The sequence below is a fragment of the Melampsora larici-populina genome (genome assembly GCF_000204055.1).
Source record: "Melampsora larici-populina 98AG31 unplaced genomic scaffold MELLAscaffold_34, whole genome shotgun sequence".
Lineage (NCBI taxonomy): Eukaryota > Fungi > Basidiomycota > Pucciniomycetes > Pucciniales > Melampsoraceae > Melampsora > Melampsora laricis-populina.
The window spans coordinates 785,738-806,281 of record NW_006768798.1 but is presented as its reverse complement, the minus strand read 5'-3'; the positions used below and the strand labels follow the sequence as shown (position 1 = coordinate 806,281).

The 20,544-nt window shown below is 40.9% G+C and overlaps 4 protein-coding genes across 4 annotated transcripts; 2 read left to right on the top strand and 2 right to left on the bottom strand.

Annotated features, from left to right (window-relative positions):
* Window positions 1-2,393: 2,393 nt before the first annotated feature.
* On the top strand, window positions 2,394-2,591 carry MELLADRAFT_90047 (uncharacterized protein; the record flags this gene model as incomplete). The annotated part of the gene is made up of 1 exon (XM_007413043.1): window positions 2,394-2,591. One exon carries the CDS (start codon window positions 2,394-2,396, stop codon window positions 2,589-2,591), a length of 198 nt encoding a protein of 65 aa, XP_007413105.1.
* A 2,285-nt stretch (window positions 2,592-4,876) lies between these two features.
* MELLADRAFT_109165 (uncharacterized protein) lies at window positions 4,877-5,549 on the bottom strand (the record flags this gene model as incomplete). The annotated part of the gene is made up of 3 exons (XM_007413014.1): window positions 4,877-5,130; window positions 5,277-5,381; window positions 5,432-5,549. The coding sequence occupies 3 exons, from the start codon at window positions 5,547-5,549 to the stop codon at window positions 4,877-4,879; spliced, it is 477 nt and encodes a 158-aa protein (XP_007413076.1).
* A 7,988-nt stretch (window positions 5,550-13,537) lies between these two features.
* On the bottom strand, window positions 13,538-14,045 carry MELLADRAFT_90046 (uncharacterized protein; the record flags this gene model as incomplete). Its single annotated transcript, XM_007413013.1, has 2 exons — window positions 13,538-13,749; window positions 13,817-14,045. The coding sequence occupies 2 exons, from the start codon at window positions 14,043-14,045 to the stop codon at window positions 13,538-13,540; spliced, it is 441 nt and encodes a 146-aa protein (XP_007413075.1).
* Window positions 14,046-16,268: 2,223 nt separating this feature from the next.
* Window positions 16,269-20,032, top strand: MELLADRAFT_49481 (uncharacterized protein; the record flags this gene model as incomplete). Its single annotated transcript, XM_007413044.1, has 9 exons — window positions 16,269-16,540; window positions 16,651-16,897; window positions 17,002-17,057; window positions 17,163-17,366; window positions 17,446-17,506; window positions 17,580-18,290; window positions 18,420-19,216; window positions 19,296-19,546; window positions 19,616-20,032. The coding sequence occupies 9 exons, from the start codon at window positions 16,349-16,351 to the stop codon at window positions 19,638-19,640; spliced, it is 2,544 nt and encodes an 847-aa protein (XP_007413106.1).
* Window positions 20,033-20,544: the final 512 nt, after the last annotated feature.

Here is a 20,544-nt window from a genome sequence, read left to right as displayed (position 1 = left end):
CGTACTTTTGTCAGATTGATCTGTTGAACTTATACCTATGTGGATAGCTACAGCCCACATAACAAATCTGACATCAGATTTGGTCAGATTTGGTCAGATGAGGTTGACTCTGGCTGATCTGGTGACCCTTGTACTGCTACAGTGCTACATGAATATCAAGGTGTTGAAAGTTGGAGATGGTCTCTGAAACCTTTTTTTGGGTGTTCAGGACATGCCTGATCACTTGTGGAATGAAGAGTAATCATAAGAAAACTTGGAAAGAATTGACTTGTTATTTCGAAAATTGTCCTCAGATGACTCTGACAAATCTGTCTTCATCTGCAGGCGGTTTTTCGGCTATAAGCCGCTGATAATGTAGTATGTTATCTACGGCTTTGACCCGAACTATAGGGTAACGGAGCGGAAGGTATTTGCCCGCTCCGATACCGCTATATATCGCCGCTATAAGGGATAAAACCTTAAATTGGAGTACCCTCAGACCCGGCCGGTATTGGAGCGGTCACTCCAATATCTGATTTCTGGCATCCGGATGGCGGAGCGGAGCCACCGCTATATGTTGTGGTGAATATAGCGGTGTAAAAACTGCTCCAATACCGCTCCGATACCGCTAAATGTTGCAGAGCGGTTCCGGTATTGATCACTTTGACATTTTCACCTTGGCTGCAACATTCCAATCATCTGACTCAATCAGATCATCTGAGCTGGAAATTTATTTACAAGGCACTGTGCCAATCACTCCTGGGCAATCAGAACTCACTTGGTAGAAGGTCTTTTTCTTTATCATCTCTCTTGATTATTTTAAGTTGATTCACCATTTGATTCATTAGGACAATGAAGAACGGTTCCCTGTTCTCGGAACCATTGCCCAGGATTATCTTTCAGTTTCTGGTACCTCCTGTTGTGTGGAGCAAACATTTTCTTCTGCAGCCGACATTGCTGTACCTGCACGCGGTGGTTTAAAACCCAAGACGATTTCACGTGCCGTAGGATGCAGACAATGGCTGCAATCCTACATTCCCATTGTTGGCAGATTTTCCAATGCTGTTGCTTATGTTACCTCCTTTTCAGCCAACATGATGAAAAAAAAGAAAGACTAAGAGATTGAGTCTCAAGTATCACTCTGTTTACACTTCTCCATTGGTCGTTCTTGATTAGGTTTTTTGCTTTACTATTTCTATTTCTCCTTTGTGACTTTTTTATACTTGACTTGTCTCTCTTATTATTGTTTTGTTGGTTCTTGTCTTTTTGATTATGTTTATGTGTGCGTATTGTCTTAACCTGTTTCTCACTTTTTTTCTTGTTCTGGAAAAACACATGCTTGCCTATTTTTGTTTCCTGCTGCTGTATTGCTCTTTGTGTGTGTATTCTTTCAAACGTACATATTAATAAAAAAATTAAAAATTTGTGAATAGTCCATCCTGCCCGCTCCAAGAGCAAAAGTTTTCCTGCAGCGGGGCGCAAGCGGGTCTCAACCCTGCCACACTCCTTTGGTCATGTAGCAAGTCACTTTGGAAAGCGGGGCAAGAGCATGTGGGACATGTAGTGGCTGTTCATACTGTTACAAAAAAATGGAATTAGTGGATCACAGTGGTGCGGTTCAGGTATTGATACTAATTGGTTTGCCATTGAGGTGATATAGAAAGGTTTTCATCTTAAATAATCTCTTGTTTAGTTATTGGTAAATCAGAAGAAAAACTCCATTGAGATAATGGTTTTTGAATTGTTTCTTGATCTGATAATTTGTCACAAGTTTGTAAATTGAGATCTGAAGAAGTATGATGGATGAATTCGGTTGAAGTTGAGATCAAAGAGGATGGAGATGATTCCTGTAATTTGGCATGATGAAGTGTTTGATGATTAAAGTTTAGGTTAAAAGAAGACAATGTTGGACTATGTTGAGCAAGTTGGTTATGCTGCAGCGTTTGAGTGAGATTTTTTTCATTTGCAGGTTCATTCAGACACTTCAACTCAGATAGATAAAGAGTATGTGGAGGCACGAGTGTTTGTTTGTCTTTTGGTGACAAGCGGTTCAGACTTCAAGATCTGTTTGATCTAGAGGACGAGAAAACAAGAGAGTTTTTGATGAAATGTCAAGACTATGAAATAGTGAAACTTCTTAAATGGATATGAAGGAAATTATAAGGATACATAGGATACAAAAGAGAGAATGTATGTATTCTTGAGCATTGAATGGAGACGCCAATAGTGACAAACTTTTGATACATTGTAGATTTTCTGGGATTGTTGCTTAGTGCTAGCAGTTCTTGACAATATTGGGGTCCCTACACCTGCGCAATTGGAGCTTGGTTGTGGGACCACGTTTAGATCCAGGGGTGGCGAGTGAGCTGGAGACACGGCTTGCAATTGAGCTCAAAGAGCCGCGTCCAGCACCCATGTCTGTTCAACTCAAAGGTAACACAGCCTTGATCACCAATGGTAAGCGGATTGAAAAAGGTTTTGTTGAAAAGCCAGTCAGCGGCAAAGATCATAACATGTTGGTAACCAAATGGGTGGTAGGCGGTATTTTGATGTCTATAATTTGCATTTATAGAACAGGAATTCTGATCATTGACAAGTGTACTTATTCCTAGATCTAGACAAAAATGTCATTATAGAATTGGGAAGTAAGACACGTTACTACATGCAGCAGGGAGATCGGTTTTTTTACGTACTTCAAGCATGTATTTCAGCTTACATAACAAAGAAAAAACACAAGCCAATAGATTCATGCAAAAAACAATAACAAAATTGGGTGTAGACAAAAAAACACGAGCCAATAGCACAGATATATGCCAAAAAACAATAACAAAACTTGGTGTAGACAAAAAGAGACAACAAAAATAAAATCATACAAAAATCATTCAGGTCTTTTTCAAGTGACTGGTGAGAAATTTAGGACATCCCACATCCATAGTTTTGATTGTTATTTTTTGGTGTTCTTTGTCATTATTTTTTCTCTTTTTACTTTTCTTGTCTGTGAACACTGCTTGAACTTTTTTTTGTGTGATATCCACAATTTTTTTACAAGCCTCAGCATACCGCTGACAGATCTGAACTGAGGTTCCAAGTCTTGTGAAGCGGTCATTGGGGTCTTGACTTTCAAGAATACAGTGGCCGTCAATATATTCCCTTCCATAAGATTTCAACAAGACCGTTGTAGAACTTATAACCCAACAAGGGTTATACAGAGCTGGAAGAGGATAATCTACTAATATAATGACTAGCAGAAGTTGTCTAAGGACTGCTCTTCTAAAACAACACAATCAGAAAGAGCTCTGTTGTATTGAGTACTGATAAGGCACCAGAGAAATATATCTTCACACGTATTTTAACTTCAAAAACACACTTTGTATTACTATCAACACTGCTATAGTGTTATTCCCAATTGATAACTAAAGAAAATAAGCAATATCTGATTGATATTATTCCCAATAAGTCTTTATGACTATAATACTAAAGTAAATTTCTCTTTATAGCTTTAATAAAGGGCGTATTTAAGTGACCAGGTACTATTAAAATAAGTTTATGATGATAAACAAAATAATAATGGCGTAAATGATAAAGAAAAAAGGGGAACAACAGTCCCAAAACCCTCTCAAAGTATATATAACAACGTACTAGAACTTTTACAATGGTCAACAACCTCAAAACCAATCAAATCCGCCCAAAATTCCCTAAAAACCCTATGATGACGCAATGTAATGATTTTGTTACTAATAAATGATGTAATTTTCACAGCTAAAAGTGATCAATGACGCAATAATATGATGTACAGCACTTCTTATGATGAATACAGGTGATTTTTTCCTTGTAAACTAGCTGAAAACCAATTTTTGAGATTACGAATTTTTTCAGTTGTGATCCAATTTTTGATTACTAAAGTGCATCTTGTAGCCCACGTGTTACTGATCATTTCTGACACCTACATGACCTACTTCTGATGAGTGATGAGTAAGATATTGAGTTGTGAAGTTAAGGTTTTGAGCATTACATGTTGACTTGTGACTGTAAATTCGAGATTCACACCAATTCTTTATTTGCCTTCTAACCTTTTACACACACCTCCGTTACTAATGATTTAAAGTTTGTACATTATGTAATCCACTCTTCTGCGTTGAATGAGCCATCTACCAACCTATTCTGACGTCATTTGACATATGTAATTAGCTGAAAACCTCCATTTTCCACGAATTTCACCCATTTTCTCCACTTTTCACAGCTGCTACTCTCTTTTTCTTGCTCATGTAACATGACATCATCATCTATAACCTTAAAAATCCCGGAAAATCCTCTTGGAAACCTTAAATTCCATCACTACCACTATTACACAACCAAACTACACGTGTACCTCTTGTTTACCAACTTCGAAAAAGTACCTTTTTCCTAATAACTTTTGTTTCTACTTATCAACCTTGAAGATTAAAATTGTCATAGTATAATATAATGTTGTTCTTTCATATTCTAACCTCATAATACCCATAACTTTATTTTTACTAACCTAAAAACCATTTTCCAACCTATGTACCTATATTTTCGAATTTTTCTTATGTTTTTCTTTTCTTTCTTTTTGTAATAAGTCTGTAAGTAAACTATAATGATCTTAATGTATAATGTGAAATAAAATGATGTCATGTTGACCTAATAACCAATACATAAGCCTACAAGAGCTTCAATTGATCAAAAACCTCCATTTCGAATTTTCTTTCCTGCTGAATCCTGCCAATAAACTGGTAAACTGGTAATTGTGAATTTTTTAATTGATCCCATAAATTGATCACCACACCGTCACAAGAAGCAAAATCAAAGAGAATGTTGAAGTCCAGCAAGAAGAATTCACCATTAGCCACGTTGAATCCACTGGATTAAGTTCCCATCTTCATAATTCTTTGTTGGCTGGAAAAAATAATCCCTGAGACCATGAATTTTGAACATCATGATCTGTATGAGCTACGCCACAAAACTGATCCAAGGTAAAAGTCAGATTGCCACCGTAGCCGTCTGGATTGATCCCATCTTCATGATCAAGTGTTCTAAATGACAGTGTGTTTAATTCATGCATCAGATCTTGTTGAGTTATAAGGATTGGTTCAGCAAGATCTTTGAATCTACGGATGTAAAGATCTTCAAGGACTTTTCAATAAGGAAGACAAGCCGTCCATTTGTCAAAAAGAATTGGTTTTTTTTGAACAAACCAAGGGGGCCTGTAAGCGCCTGGTACAGCAGATAGAAAAAGATCAGGTTGAACTCTATAAAGAAAAAGTAGAAAAATAACTCACCAGCTGTTTCATCATCTTGTCTGCACTTTTGCATTCCAACACCTCCCATCCAACCATCCCTCTGTTGCTCATTCTTGGTGATTTTGTTGGTGAATTCCTTCTCACCTATAAGATACCCACAAGCAACATCTAATTCTTCTTGTTCTTGAATTGACATTTTGTGAAAAGGGATACATTTGATGATGGCAATTGTGCGACATCCTTTTCATTTATAATGTATGTTCCCCCTTCTTCATTTGCTACAATCCATGTGGCATTCTCACTAGCCTCCATGGTTTGCCACATCGTTGGTTTGTCAGGCAAAATTTTCTTATACTTGACGTCAAAAAAGATCAGTTGTTGATTGGGGTTGGTCAATGCTTGAGCAACCACTACTTGTTGATGATGGCGATCATTATTTGATGAGGATTTTCCCTAAAAAAAGTGATGTTGACAAGTTGAATAATCCATTATGAAGCAAGAAAAACACATATTGTTGGCTTTCTTTCCCTTCCCTAAAACATTGAGAGTGAGAAAGAAAAAAAAATTAGTAAGAAATCAAGAAAGATAAAAAAAGATAAAGAAAGACAATTAAGCAAAACTTACTTCTGCCTTTGCAAGCTGCTTGCGCTGTTGTGCAAGTTGCTTGTGATATCAAGCCTTGGTTTGCTCAATATTGGTACAATTTTGAGACACGTTTGATAAATGACGGAGTGAATTCATATTGTGACAATTGTGAAATAAATGTTGTAGTGAGAAAGTTGGTCAAGTAAGATAAATTTAAGCGGTCTTTGTTGGTATATTCCTGACATGGACAACACACTGACTTTATCTCTTGATTTGATTGATTAACGTAGTTGTGCTTGAAGAAAGATCTGTCTTGAACCTATTGAAAGCACTTGAAGAATTAGAAACAGTTGAGGGAAGGACATTGTTAATATTGTCGAGTTCACTTACAAGCTATGGTGAACTGGAAAATCAAACCTTGATGATGAAGTGAAAGGATGAAGTGAAAGGATTGAAAATTGAACCTTGATGATGATGTGAAAGGATGAAGTGAAAGAATCGTGCAGATCAGGGGGGAATATCTGGGGGCAGGTCAATTCTTTGAGTGTTTATGTACGGATCAGTTGGCAGACGTGATCCTTGAGCACAGATAGCATGAGTAAAAAGCAACACAAATAATTGACATTGTGTCAAGACGTCAACAGTAGCAAGCTCATAACATCCCATTCAAGGAATTTCATTGCTTGGAATGTGATCATATGTCAGTCTTATAGAGTCTTAAACATCATGATTGTCCGATTTCAAGTTGTCCACAAAGCAACTCTCGCATCAGGCCGTGTTCTAGACTCAAAACGGATGCCAGAGAATTATCTTTGCTTTTATCATTGAGGTGATCTCCCACCGGTCAAGATTGCATCAATAGAAGTCTTGAGTGACACAAGGTGACCTTCTGTGATCTTGCTACATATTCATCCGCTGATGTACCAGATTGAATTCGTTTGATAGACCAAGAGAAACATGTGCACATACGTAGAAGGAGCGAGGATTCAACTTTGAATGATTCCAAGCACCACCAACAATTTCTCATGTCAGGGTCGGTGATCTTACCATTGCAGCTCATCATGAATTGCCTTTTGAGCAATCACATTCATTACCCAAGACTGATCACATTGATTCCCCATGTCTTTGAGGCGTGAATCATGCATCGGTGGGCTTGCTAACCCAATGGCTAAGCACACGATGTGATAGAGGCATCTTTCTGGAGGATATCATCATCCAGATTCTGGCCCCCACAAGCAACTCCAAATATTCTTATTGACTTCCTTATCATTTGTTTGCTGCTCTGTAACTCAACCCTAACTGCATAATGGGACTTACTGAAACAAGGGACTCAATTGAATCACAGTACAGTATAGATGAATTTTTCCTCAGCAGTACCCCTTCCCCTCAAAAATGCAGCAGGTACCAAATTCAGTCTTGAGCTTTAAACTTCATTTTGGCAACTGAACAGTATCAACTGCTGGAATGACAAGATTTGGGGTGTAAGGTTCCAGAGGTAGAGTTTGTATGGAGACTCCTTGAATTGCTTGAATTTAAAGACAATTGTCACTATTCATGTCATGAGGAATTTATCTGGCCATGATGTCTTATCTCGTTATTCTGAGTCTTTTTGTGGTATAATCCAATTCAAAGAGAAACACCTTAGTCCATCCATTTTCTAGTATTCAAAATATTAGAAAATTTTGTGTTTGCAAAATCAAGCTGACCATAATTGAGAGATGATGTTGACACGGAAGAAGGTGAGTTTTTCCCAGCCCACATGCAAGCAGAATCATCCAAGATACACTACACCAAATCAATAATATACCATGGAGTTTAGAAAAGTCAAGATGTAGAAAATTCACAGCAATACGTGAGAGGTTTGAAAAATTTGCAACAATATAGTTGAATCAACCTGTGATGTCCCATCATTTTGAATTTTTTTTCATATTTTCTTGAGTTTTGAAGATGTTCCAAAGAAAAATGATTCTGAGGTGTATTTGGTCAGAAACTGAAATTTTGTCCAAAACTATCCAGGCTTGGGCAGAAACTTTTGAACAATCACAAATACAACAATTTTATTCCAATCAATTTGGCATTTGTAAAACATGAAAGCCACATACATTACTGGATCTACAGTTTTCATTTGGATGCTAAAAACCTTGCTGAAATTCTTTTGGCACATCAAACCATTGGTCATTTGGGGTCTCTCAAGACGTACAATTAATTACAAGTGGAGTTCTTCTGGCCAGGGATATAGGAGGATGTGAGGATGTAAAGAGGTGGGTAGGCTGCTGTGATGATTGCCAGAGACACAAGGCGCAGACTACTTTGTCACTGGGACACACTCAGAGTATGGAGTTCCCTTGGCAACCAATGAGCAGCATTGCACAAGACTCTGTAGGCATGTTTCCTAAGGTTTCAGGATCTAACATGTTGTTATCTTGTACTTGTTGCCTTACCGGATTTGTTAGATTAATTCCAGCAAATTAAAAGGACTCAGCAGAGAAGTCAGCTTGACATCTGTATGGATCTTGGCTCTCTATCTTTGGAGAACCGGATGAGGTGATTGGTGATTGTGATAGATGGGGGTGTTGTGGTTTTGGAAGGAGTTGCACTGTTTGTTAGGATTAAGAGAAATTTGACCATGGCATATCATCCTCAAGTGGATGGTTGTGCAAAGCGTGCTAGCAAGACTTTAGGCCAAACTTTGCAATTTTCCACAAAAGTTTGGCAAGGCAAATGGTTAGAAGCGCTTCCTTGGGTAGAATTTGTGATCAACTTGGCAATGGGAGTATCCCCTAGGTATCTTGTCTTGGGTCATCAACCTTGGCTTTTCCCTGTTCCATTGTCAAGGGATACTGTTAGCCAAGATGTCAAAAAGTGGGTGGTGTTGAGACAAGCGGATTGGGAATGCTGTCAAGACAGGCTCTGGATGTATTGTGTGGATAAAGTGGTGCAGTACAAGAAGAGGTGAGGGATTTAGTTCTGGACTCAGAGGACAGTACTCATTGGTCATTGCAGGTAGGAGGCAAGGTGGCTAAACCACGTGCTCAATACAACAGTCCATACAAGGTTCTCAACATCATCAACAGTGGAAGAGACGTATGCCTTCAACTTTCCGCCAATGACAAATTTCATGATATTTTTCATGTTTCAAAACTCAAGAAATATTGGACGGATGAGAAAGCAGAATCTTGCTGATTGGGTGAGGGATTACTCTGTGCAAGTAAGTTTTCTCCTTTACCTGTGCACCGCCCTGGAGTTTCTACCCTTCCTTTTGTTGCACAACAACACCTAGTCCATGCCTGTGAGCACATATTCTTAAACATTTCTCTTTTGAGGACACAGCACAGGGCAACATTCAATTTGACAACAATTATCTGGAGTGTTTTGCGCCGGTCTGATTTATCTTAGTGTTTGATTGTAATTCTCTTAAAATGATGTGTCTTTTCTTTTTCTTTTTCTTTTTCTTGGTTTGCTTTTTAATTCTTTTCTATTTTATATTGGGTTATTGCGCGTGCGATGGTGGATTTTTTCTTTTTCTTTTTCTTTTTGTTTTTTTGGTTTCTTTAGTTTTGGGAAGTCTTTGTGGTTGCTTTGATTTTAGTTGGGGGGGTGTAAAGGAGGAGTATGGGTTCTGAATATAGTTACATTTAGGGTACAGAGTCACAGTAGTGTTATGTAGAAGTTCTTAATTTAGTAGTTCTATCCTCTCTCCCTATTAATTTCTTCTCTTGAGGATCTCTCTTCCTCCTCTTTCCTAGTTGTTGTTTCTTTATTGGTTTTTCTTGAGGACAGGCTTTTCAGAAATCACACTTGGGTGTTTGTTCAGTTTGGCCATGGCCATTGCAAACCTCTGACTCAGTGATGGTTGTGAGACACCAACCTTGCAAACACAACCAATGTGTCAGCTGTGTGAGATGGTGGACATATAACAAGCCACTATGCTCACCATGTGTTCTCATCTTTGAATGAGCGCCATCCAACAGAGTGGGCGGTGAGCATACATAGTGTCTTGTTTTGTAGATATGAAGGATGTTTACCTGCAAAAGGTGGGCCATGTCATTGTTACAACCTGTGATGGCTTCAAGTTCCACTTGTCCTTTATAACTCACTGCATCCCTCCCAACCACCATACTCCCTTCAACTTCCAGACATACCCAATTCCAACTCCACCACTTTCACTCTCTGGCTAATTCTCAAATAAGGCAAGTCTCTTCCTGTTGCATCATTTCTTTTGTCATTCGCACTGTTCTGAGCTCTCCTTTGGTTAGATATATTGATATACTTGCTATATTTCTTTCACATCAGCTCACGTGGTTTGATATCTTGGAAGTGTCTTATTTAAGGCTGAGCTCTGAGCCCCGCATGTTGGGGATTGGGGTACCCTGCTGGTCATTTTCTCTCTTGATGACAGACCAGCCTCCAACCCCGGACCCCCTGCCGGTGTTTTTGTACAACAGACGCAGAACAGGTCCCGGACCAAATACCTCAACGGAGATCACTGGTTAGCCGGGGTTTCATTGGGTTCAGTGGAATACCCCGGGGAAACCCGTGGTGTACATTTTTTTTGCCTAGATGAGCTCTCTTGAATTCCGATCATCAAGTTTGATTGATATCTCCCACCTAAATCTTGTATCCAGGATCATTCAATGAGTGATCTGAGAGTCAAGACTCTTGAAGTGTCCTTGTGTAACCTCTTTAGGATGAACCAGTGGCAGTGAGTCTGAGACAAGGCTACTCAGATATTTGATTGTGATTATTTGAAGGACTTCTTTTGTGCTTTCTCCTTTGTTTTCCTTTTACTCACTTAAATCTTTTAAATACTAATTCCACCTTTTACAAACCCTTTATATCCTCTGATATTCATGCTCTGTTCCTACCCCTGAACAAGACTGAACCCCTGCGGGCCCCCAAGGAGAACCAGTTTTTTTTGCCTGCTAGAACGACCCCCCGGACCGACCATCCCCTGGGGGGTCAGGATCATCTGAAGGCCAGAACAAGCACCAAAACCATTGGGTGAGACCACAGAGATCTCTGATCCCCCTGGATTTGGGGAACAGCCTTAGTCTTATTTGCTCATCATCACCTCTCCTATGACATCTTCCACTGAAATTGAATCTATCAACTCTGAATCATCTTCATTTTTGACTGTGATTAATTCAGGGTCATTCTGTACCAATATTGATTGATCAAATGAATCCAAAGACTTAAAATCACATCTTCACATCAGTCATATATTTACAATGTGATCCAATTTTAATTTCAACTTTAACTTTTGATATTTCTCTGCCAAAAATCTTCTCAAGCTCAGGTCACAAATTCAGCAGGTCTACTTTGAGGTTGTTTATAACTTTCAGAGACGTCTCGGAGATTTTGAACAAAAAGCGCCTCTCAAAGTTCTCAGTGATCTATCAATTTTGTCATATCATAGCCATTTCATTTCCTTGATTGTTTCCATTCTTGACCAAGTCATTTTTTACTTTTGTCATTTTTTTTTGATCTATTCTTCCTATCTGATTGTGGCATTTTGAGAAATCTAACAAAGCACATCAGTACTATAGTAAGCTTTACCAAGTGAGTACAATCAAGAATTTGACCCTAATGCCAGTGGGCTGTATTGTAGGGTGAGAAAAAAAACTGGGATGAGCCAAAGCTTGCCAATTGGCAATGTGCTCCTCATCCCTTGCTCACTTCAAGCCAAGGCAAGGTTTTTTGCATTGGCTTTGGGCAAGCCAGTTTACATTTATAGGGATCAGAATGAGGGTTGTCATTGAGTGAGCTAGCTCATATAGGCTGCCTTACTAAATGAAAAGGTAAGCAATATACATTGCTCACATGGATCCACACTGATCCCATGCACAGCCGCTCTGACATAACTGTCACCCTTTGTTATGAGGTTCCCAGTAGATACACATATCCGTCACATTGGACTTGCCCTGTGGTGAAAGTATACCCATTTTTTTTAGATTTGATGATACACGTTCTTGATACTTTTCAAGGGTACAATAGCGGTACACAAACAGGAAAACCTGACCTGCAAACCCATTGGACAAAACCCAGAAAAACAATTGGGTTGTCATGGGTTTTTTCCATGATTTTAAGGTCAGGTTTTCATGTTTGTGTACCGCTAAGGCCCTGTTTGGTTGCGATTGATTTTGGCATACTACAGTAAAAGTGTACCACAGGAAATGAGCAAATAATGCAGGAAAATTTCCAACTCACAATTTAATTGCAGTACAAAAATAAACGGTGGTTTTTAGGAATCATTGTTTGGCAACTCACAACCAAAGCCAAAGTACAGCACTTGTGACGACTATTTTTCTATTCAACTCTAAAGATTTAAAATTCTCATTATTGATTCTTCATCAATCAGGTTTGTCAAAATCTTGTCTAGTCCCTCAATTTATCTATCTGAACCTTCTTCAAAACAGGTCATCAGATCAAAAGTTTCATGTATATAATTACATTTTATTTCTACTTCATCATTGTTGAATCGATCTCGATCCACAATGTTTTCATCTGTCTCATCAATCTTGTTATCCTCATCATTCTCATTATTCTCATTATTTGCATTATTCAAGTTTCACTCCCATCACTTGTTGGCTTAAAAAGAGTGAAGATATTAACAGATGATGATTTTGATAACTTGAGATTAACAAACGATGATTTTGAAGACACGATGATAATGTTGAAGTGATGATAACAAAAAGTGATGATTTTGATGATTGACCAGGTGGAGTGATTGATGAAGTAACAAGATCAATGAGGTGATGATGTTGATAAGATGATTTCCTGGATTGTAATCCCAAGTATGGGAAGAGGTTGAAATTGGACAAGTCCCCTTCTCACGTAGGGAAATAATCGGAGGTCATCAGAAATAATCGGCAAAAAGGAGCTTGTACTTTTACCTTGAGATTGTGAGATTATCGACCAAATAATGTGGTACGATAATCTCTAACTTTGGGCAACCAAACGCCCAAATTTAATTGGCAATTATTTTACTGCGATGCTCCGAATACCACAGTAAAATAATCACAACCAAACGAGGCCTAATGTGTCACTGCCCAGTTTGAACCTTTTTTTCCCTACTTGCATACTTCACACCTGAAGCCAATGGTCAATAAATTTGCCTATGAGACTCATCATGAGCTCTAGCGTTAGATAATGCTTGATATGGTGAAATTTTTACACAGGGTGCTCTGGTAGCTCACGTGTCAAATTTAAATCAAGACTCCTTTCCTCCGATGAGTGGTAAGTGAAAAATGTGGATGTACTCGCTGGTGGAGAAGAGTATTGTCCCTGTGTTTCAGCATCATATCAGCTTGGATATCCTTGTGCAGTCTATAGACGAGGATCAATCGTTTGCTCAGGTCGAAGTTACATTTCGACAAACAAAATCAACATGTGACAAAGAGATATGAATTTACAAGAAGAAGAAAGCACGGGCTGGGCCTCCTGGCAGTCAAACGTCCATGAAGTGTGAAGTCAACGAGCTTATGAATCGCAGATGATAATTCGCAGGAACATGAAGATCACAAGCTCAGGTGTGTACACGGCAGAATAGCAACATTATGGCTATAGTTGTTAGTGTTCTTTTAGTAGTAATACAATCCGTATGCGCAATATTCAATATTGAGGGCATGATGAATGAGTTCAGATGCAAGGAAGTCAAGATCAGCTTGTTGGAAGGGTGATGTTGATGCTTAAGGAACGTGTTCTTGATCGAAGGATTATGTTGATGGACAAGTAGGGATTCCCTCGACTGCATTCGGAGACAGGCCGGATTTCAATGTGTCGGGTGTCGTCGCAGCGGTCGATGGGTTTGTAGATGGGTCACTTGAATTGTTTCGGGACATCATCTCAGATGAAGGCGACGGAGATTCGCATGGAGGAGTTGGGGCTATTGAGTTAGCAAGTGAATGGGTAGGCCGATGTGACCAAACTGAGCACAGAAAGCGAGAGCTTCGATCAGCACATTGCAAAACTTCCTCGTAGATGAGAAAAATTACCTGAAGAATCAATTTCAATGGTGCAAGCAGACTGTGGAATGATGCGCGACTGTGCGAGGCTTGTAAGCTCCTCGCAGCCAATCTCGCTCTCGGAACGGTGTTCTTTGATGAAATGCCACTCCACCCCAGGACGACGCTGAAGGAGATGCATAGATAGACTTGTGCAGAGGTGGAAAATGACCGCGCAGTGGGGTACAGGGTTTTGCGGAATGTGTCGAGTATCCATCATTTCGAGGTCAGATATCGTTGTTCGTTCAATAGATTGTCGTAGACTTGTCTCCGAAATTTCAAGTAAAAAGGAGAAATTCCCCAAGAATGATTGAGAAGGCAGGCGTGCAGGTAATTTTGACCGGTGAAAAGATTTGATTGACCGTGTTTCAAAAATATTTTTGCCCGAACTCTGCAAACGGTTGCCCTTTGAGGGTGTTGAGGTCTTGGATTCAACTTGGGGACCAAGTCTTTGGGGATAGATGGAATGAATGGTGAATATCAAATGAGTGGCATGAATTTAGTGGATGTCTCGCAACGGTTAGATATTTAGATCAGTAACGTTTGAAAAATTTATTTACCCTAATGTTTTAGGGGATCCTTTTTGGGGTGTGGTTGCGGAGGACGATGCGACTGGGCGACTGAGATAAGACGAAAGCACACTGTAATGTAAGTCTTGTGTTCGAATACAGTTCAAGTCCGAAATACATTTGAACCTCAACGACCCAATCAAAGCTAATCGGAGACGCCAAGTAGATTGTGGAATGAGCCTAAAAGGGACCTACCGACGACGATCTACAATTTGAATCACTCAATCTTGAATCAGCGAAATCTTGGGACCGAATCCTTGGATGGTTCACTCGAAAAGATGAGGTGTGGTTCGTGGAACGAAGTGCTGAGATGTGCTGGACGTAATGAATGGTCAGACCTAATTGTGACAAAAGTTGGATAAAGCGCGGCGGAAAGATCGGTTCTGAGGGACCCTATTTAGCGGCAAGTGTGAAGATGCTGTCTGTAAATAGATACGCACGCGACCTTGAAGGTGGATGTGAAAGTGTGGAAGCTGAGCAATCACCAGGATGAAAGTCAATTGCACCCGTTTCTCTTGTATTTCGATCGAATTAGTTAGCGATGGTGTTGTGTAGCTGATCACAGTGCGGGCTAAATCGGAGCCAGCTCAGTAGCTGTGGGAAAGAAAGAGGAAGATGAGACACGCGATAAGGTACTCTCGCTTATTGATCAAAAGCGCTAATAAGAGACCAGCAGAGGTATCATTAAAGTGAATGTGTGGCTTGAAGATAATAATCAGTGATGAAAGATGGAATGGAGAATACAATCCGGCTGTTGGAAGATCTCGAATTTATAACTCCCCGAATCGTTCCCAAGAAGGCTTGGAGCTCTTGGAGCAATGGGCTGGAGTGAGGCATATGTTCTCAGCCAAATCGGCAGTATCATTCAGTCCGCAAGCTAGAGCTTGGTCGATGTCTTGGTGTCTGGGGACGGACTCATTTTTTTACGTCAAGCTCTGTAAAGTAAAGCTTGTAGATCATGTGGAGAGACGAAAGTCGGCATCTTTCCCGCAGCTTTGGGGTCAGTGAGTATCGAAATACCGAGGCTATACAATCGATCACGAGCAGCCGATCCACGGCGGGGTGGATATCGAATGCGGAGGTGAATTCGACTTTCAGATGCGACTTAGACTGGTTCAAACTGGGTCATTCACCGATATGATGTCATCGGAGGTTCAACTTGGGGTCAGCCTTGGAAGCAATTCAAGATGCATCGATACGCCCCTGCAACTCAGGAGAGAGAGTCCCCTCCATATCTGGCCGTTCGATAGCGATCGAGATCAGGATTTTGGATAAAACTGGTCATGAAAAGCAAGCGGATGTCATGACCATGATGAGAGACGACATCCAATAACATTTGGATTCTTTTGAGCCAATCGCTGTTGAACTGGTCAGCACCGGCTCATCAGAATATGTATAGCCTGATATGTATGCCAAAGGTTGAAAGGTCAAAGAAATCCCGTGGATAGATGAGGAGAACAAGGTTAAAATCAAAAGACACTTTGATCACGCAGTAAGCTCAACAAGCGCGTTCGCCGCGCCCTCGAAATCACACAACCACAATCGGCCATAATCATTTGTTATCTTTTGCTATCCTCATTGATATATGTATGTATCCACCGGTGACCCGTGAGAGTTCATCACAGTTCTCGTTTCACTTCTTTTTCGTCTCATTACGATGCTTCCCTTGTTACCTTGCACCTCCGTGCACTTCCTGCACGCACTCGAGCTCTGATGACGTGCCACGGGCCATGAATTCAGCTGGACGAGGACACCGGGGACCGTGTCGGACCTGGCTAGACCTCAGACGGACTTCACCGGGTATGCACGGACATCCACGGGAGAACCGTGTTGCGGTGTAGAAATTCAGTCGGATCAAATTGTTCAAATCGCCAAAAAGCACTTCTCAGCAAGAGTGCATGTTGAAGATCAATTCATCAAGAACCGCATACTTTTCCATTCGCTAATCATCAACATGAAGTTCGGTGTAACAATCAAACGAGCTTTGAACGAGGAATGGTCGAATTATTACGTCGATTATTCCGGTCTCAAAAAATTTATCAAGCATCGTCAAAGTAAACAACAATGGGATGACACCGATGAACAGGCTTTTGTCAGTGAGCTCGACAAGGAGCTACAAAAAGTAGCTGATTTCCAAGAACGAAAGGTGGATCATCTTACCCTTCCCCTTGATCATCTCACAATGCTCTTTTCTTTGACAAAAGTACTATCATACGTTGCTCACTTCCTTTCATCATGCACACCATGTGGTCACAGATATTGGATCTTCACGAATCGATTACTTTCTACGAGATAGAAGTCAAGAACCTCATAAGCAACACTCCAGGGACTCGAAACCCAGATGATTCCAGCAAGTCTAGTGCCACACGGGCAGGCGATGATGCCGACGAAGAGGCAATCATCAGTCACACGAGTGATGGCGAGCCAGACGAGGATACAGAAGAGAGATACGCTGCGCTCGAAGAAGAACTGACCAACATCATAGCCGACGTCCACGATCTTGGTCCGTGCTACTTTCCTCTCGTATCAGATCTTTCCCCCCAGCTATGCCCTACCACTTACCTTCGGCTTCCTTCTGTGTCAATCTCACTACATTGGTGCTTGTAGGTCACTTCTCACATCTCAACTACACCGCGTTCATCAAGATTGTTAAGAAGCATGATGTCAGTGTATTCTTCCGTGAACATGTTTCTTGGCGGTTTGCAGTCCACCCACACATTGTTCTTTGTTATTTCCTCTACAACCTGTAATCTCACCTCACCGCACAGAAAAAAACCGGCTGGGAGCTCAGAAGAGACTTTATCCAGCACCATCTCGAAACGCGTCCATTTTATAAAGAAAATTATGAGGCATTGGTGGTACAATTATCCAGACTCTTCAATTTGGTTCGGACCAGAGGTAATCCACCAGTAGGAGATAGCGCTGCTGGAGGCGGTCAAAGTGCGTTTGTCAGGCAGACAACGAAATATTGGGTTAGTTTCTGCTCAAGTGTCCATCTGCGCTGTCCCGCTGAGTGTCTCGCTGAATAACCTTTTGAATATGATTTGATAGGTGCATCGCAGTAACTTCGTAGCTTTAAAGTTACTCGTTCTCAAACATCTACCTGTGTTAGGTAATCCTGTCAGCTCATGCCTTTTCAGGCTTGATCATATATTAACCTTCTTCTACCCTCATCTCGGCCATAGTATTCAACCCGGAGAAGGCTTTCGAACCCTCAGACTCTGCTATATCCTCTATCTACTATGATAATGAGGACCTCGAACTCTATCTCGGTCGACTCGAAAAGACTGAAGGCGCCGAAGCTATACGAATGAGATGGTACGGGGATATGTCTGTCTCACAAATCTTTGTAGAACGTAAAACGCACCGAGAGGATTGGACAGGCGAGAAGTCTGTGAAGGCAAGATTCAGTATCAAAGAAGACAAATTGAATGATTATCTCAACGGAAAAATCCAAATGGATGAACAGTTTGAAGCTATAAGGAAAAAAGGCAAGAAATCAGATAAGGAGATCGATTCCATGATCCGACTTGCACGCGAAGTCCAAGATCGAATCAAACAAAAAGACCTTCAACCTTGCGTTCGTACTTTTTATAACCGGACAGCCTTCCAGCAGCCAGGTGACGCTCGAGTCCGAATCTCGTTTGATACTGACCTCACACTCATCAGAGAAGACAACTGGGATGGAAAAATCAGGAGACCGGACAATAATTGGCGTCGAAAAGATGTTGGAATCGACTTCCCCTTCGATAATGTGGATTCCGATGATAAACACCTGTTTCCGTACGGTGTATTGGAAGTGAAACTTCAAACCCAGTTAGGTCAAGAACCCCCTGAATGGGTGAAAGACCTCGTTTCCGGTCCCCTGGTTGAAGCTGTCCCTAAATTTTCCAAGTGTAAGTCTCTCGAAGTCACATACAACATGCGAGCTGAATGTTTATAGATGGCGATTAAAACGCAGTCAACTGATTGAGATGATCCTTTCTTGTCGTTACATTTCCATCAAACCGACTCGATCATATCAGTCATTCATGGTTGCGCTACATTGATGCCCGATCGCGTTTGCTTGGTGCCTTTTTGGTTGCCTCAAATGGAAATCGACATCCTCAAAGCCGACCCCTCCCTGAAAGTCATTGATAGAGGTCAGGGGTCCAATAGTCCTCCGAAACCCTCCTCCGATAACGCGTCAGGTCGCATCCCCGTGAAGGCAAGCAAGCAAGGAGACAAAGCTGGCAAATCGAATGCATACACTGAACCATTATCAGAAGACGAGGACGGAGCAGAGAGCGGCGAGGAGCGATTACAACAAATTGCCAACCACACCGAGGAAAGTCGCTGGGCTGGATTGCCGCCCGACGCCGTAGCAGAAGCAAAAGCAGCCAGAGAAAAAAACCGGTCATCAGATCCACAACCGTCTTCACATGCAATTCCACCAATAGGAGCTACGAAGCCCTCGCCATCTGAAGCAGTAGACACTATATCAATGGACGCAGAAACAGGTTCCCATCAAATTTCTTCCCTGGTCGAGCCAGCCTACTTGGCTAAATTGACGCCCGGTAATCTCAGAAAGATGTTGAAAGTCAAGGCAAAGAAATTAAGGTCTCGTAATGCTGTCGAATCTGGGTCACAAGAAAATCACGCGGACGCATCCGATGCGGAATCTGACTTGGCGGATGAAGGTCCAAAGGTTGTTGGAGCCACAGCACCTAGAGAGAGTGGTGTTGAATGGATTCGACATTTCCAGGCTCCCCGTGGTAAGCGAGTTGCAGTACCGGTTCGAGTCGAGCCCAAAGTATACTTTGCCACCGAAAGAACCTTTTTGGTGAGTTGTCTTGTTCTGTCACCCGACATGATCAGTGGAAGTTTCATTGCTAATCAGATTGTCAATATGTATATAACAGACTTGGCTTGAATTCTCTACGCTGCTGGGCGCTATAGCAGTAACCCTGATGAGTTTCACCGCTGTTGACGACCACGTTGGGTTCACCGCATCCATCACATTCACCGTTGTTGCCTTGTTATCAATCATCTATAGTACTGGGACCTATGTTTGGAGAGTCATGAGTATAAGACAGCGCTCGGCTTCCGGATATCATGATCCATACGGCCCGACAGCATTATGTGGTATCCTTTTCTTGGCGGTGTTTATCAAGTAAGCAAATTCATCATATGAATCCAACATCCTATTTCTGACAAGTTCTTGGCTGAATTTGTGTCATAGCTTCTATTTACGCTTGGATCAATGAAAATTCCGACTAGGTTGATCCGATTGTCCGCCATGCCTGAATTCAATGATTATTGTTGCAAAGTGAACCAAGTCCTTTATGCATTATTGCCTATTTTAAAGCATTTTGTTTTTTTTTCATCTACATTTAGCACATTGTCTCACTTGATTCACAAGTGAATCTTATATTTTTTCAAGTTTGAATGTACCACCACACCTCTTTTTAGCATTTTCACTTCTTTTAGTTTTGTGATTTGTTTAATGATTTGTAAAAGTGAAGTATATTAATGTCCAAGTCTGGATCCAGTTTTTTTTTTGGTTTTTTCTCTCCTTTGCAGTTTTGACAAATTCTCTCTGTTTTTCATAAGTTCTAGGCAATAATTGATTTTCTGTTTCTGCTCTTAGAGCACCCACTAAGGTTGCGCTAACTGGGTGATTTAGCGTTACCGTAACGCTAAAATACCCTCAGGTCCACTATCGACTTGATTTAGACATGCAGTCCGTAATGCTGCGTTAAATCTTGCACCCCGCGTGCTCAGATCTATGCAAGCCTACGACTTGATTTATCGTACGATAATCGGTCAACAACGGCATTTTTCAAAACCTCAAACTTCAAAACTTCACAAATCAAGACTTCAAATCTCAAAGTTCAAACCCGGAAACCTCGATTTCAAAGTTTGAACTTCAAAACTCATCCTCAAAAGGGGATGAAATAGTCATCATACAATTGCTGAACAGGTTCAGCACGGTCTTGATCTATTCGGATGCGAGTGTGAGGAGGTGGAGGAGGTGGAGGTTTATCAAACAAGTAGTCAAAGACCATTTGGCCATACTCTTGTTGTTCCTCATTGTTGTTTGAAGACGACAAAAGACAGTTGATCCGTCTTTTCAAGGAACTCGGAGCAGGCATTGAATGAAATTTTTTT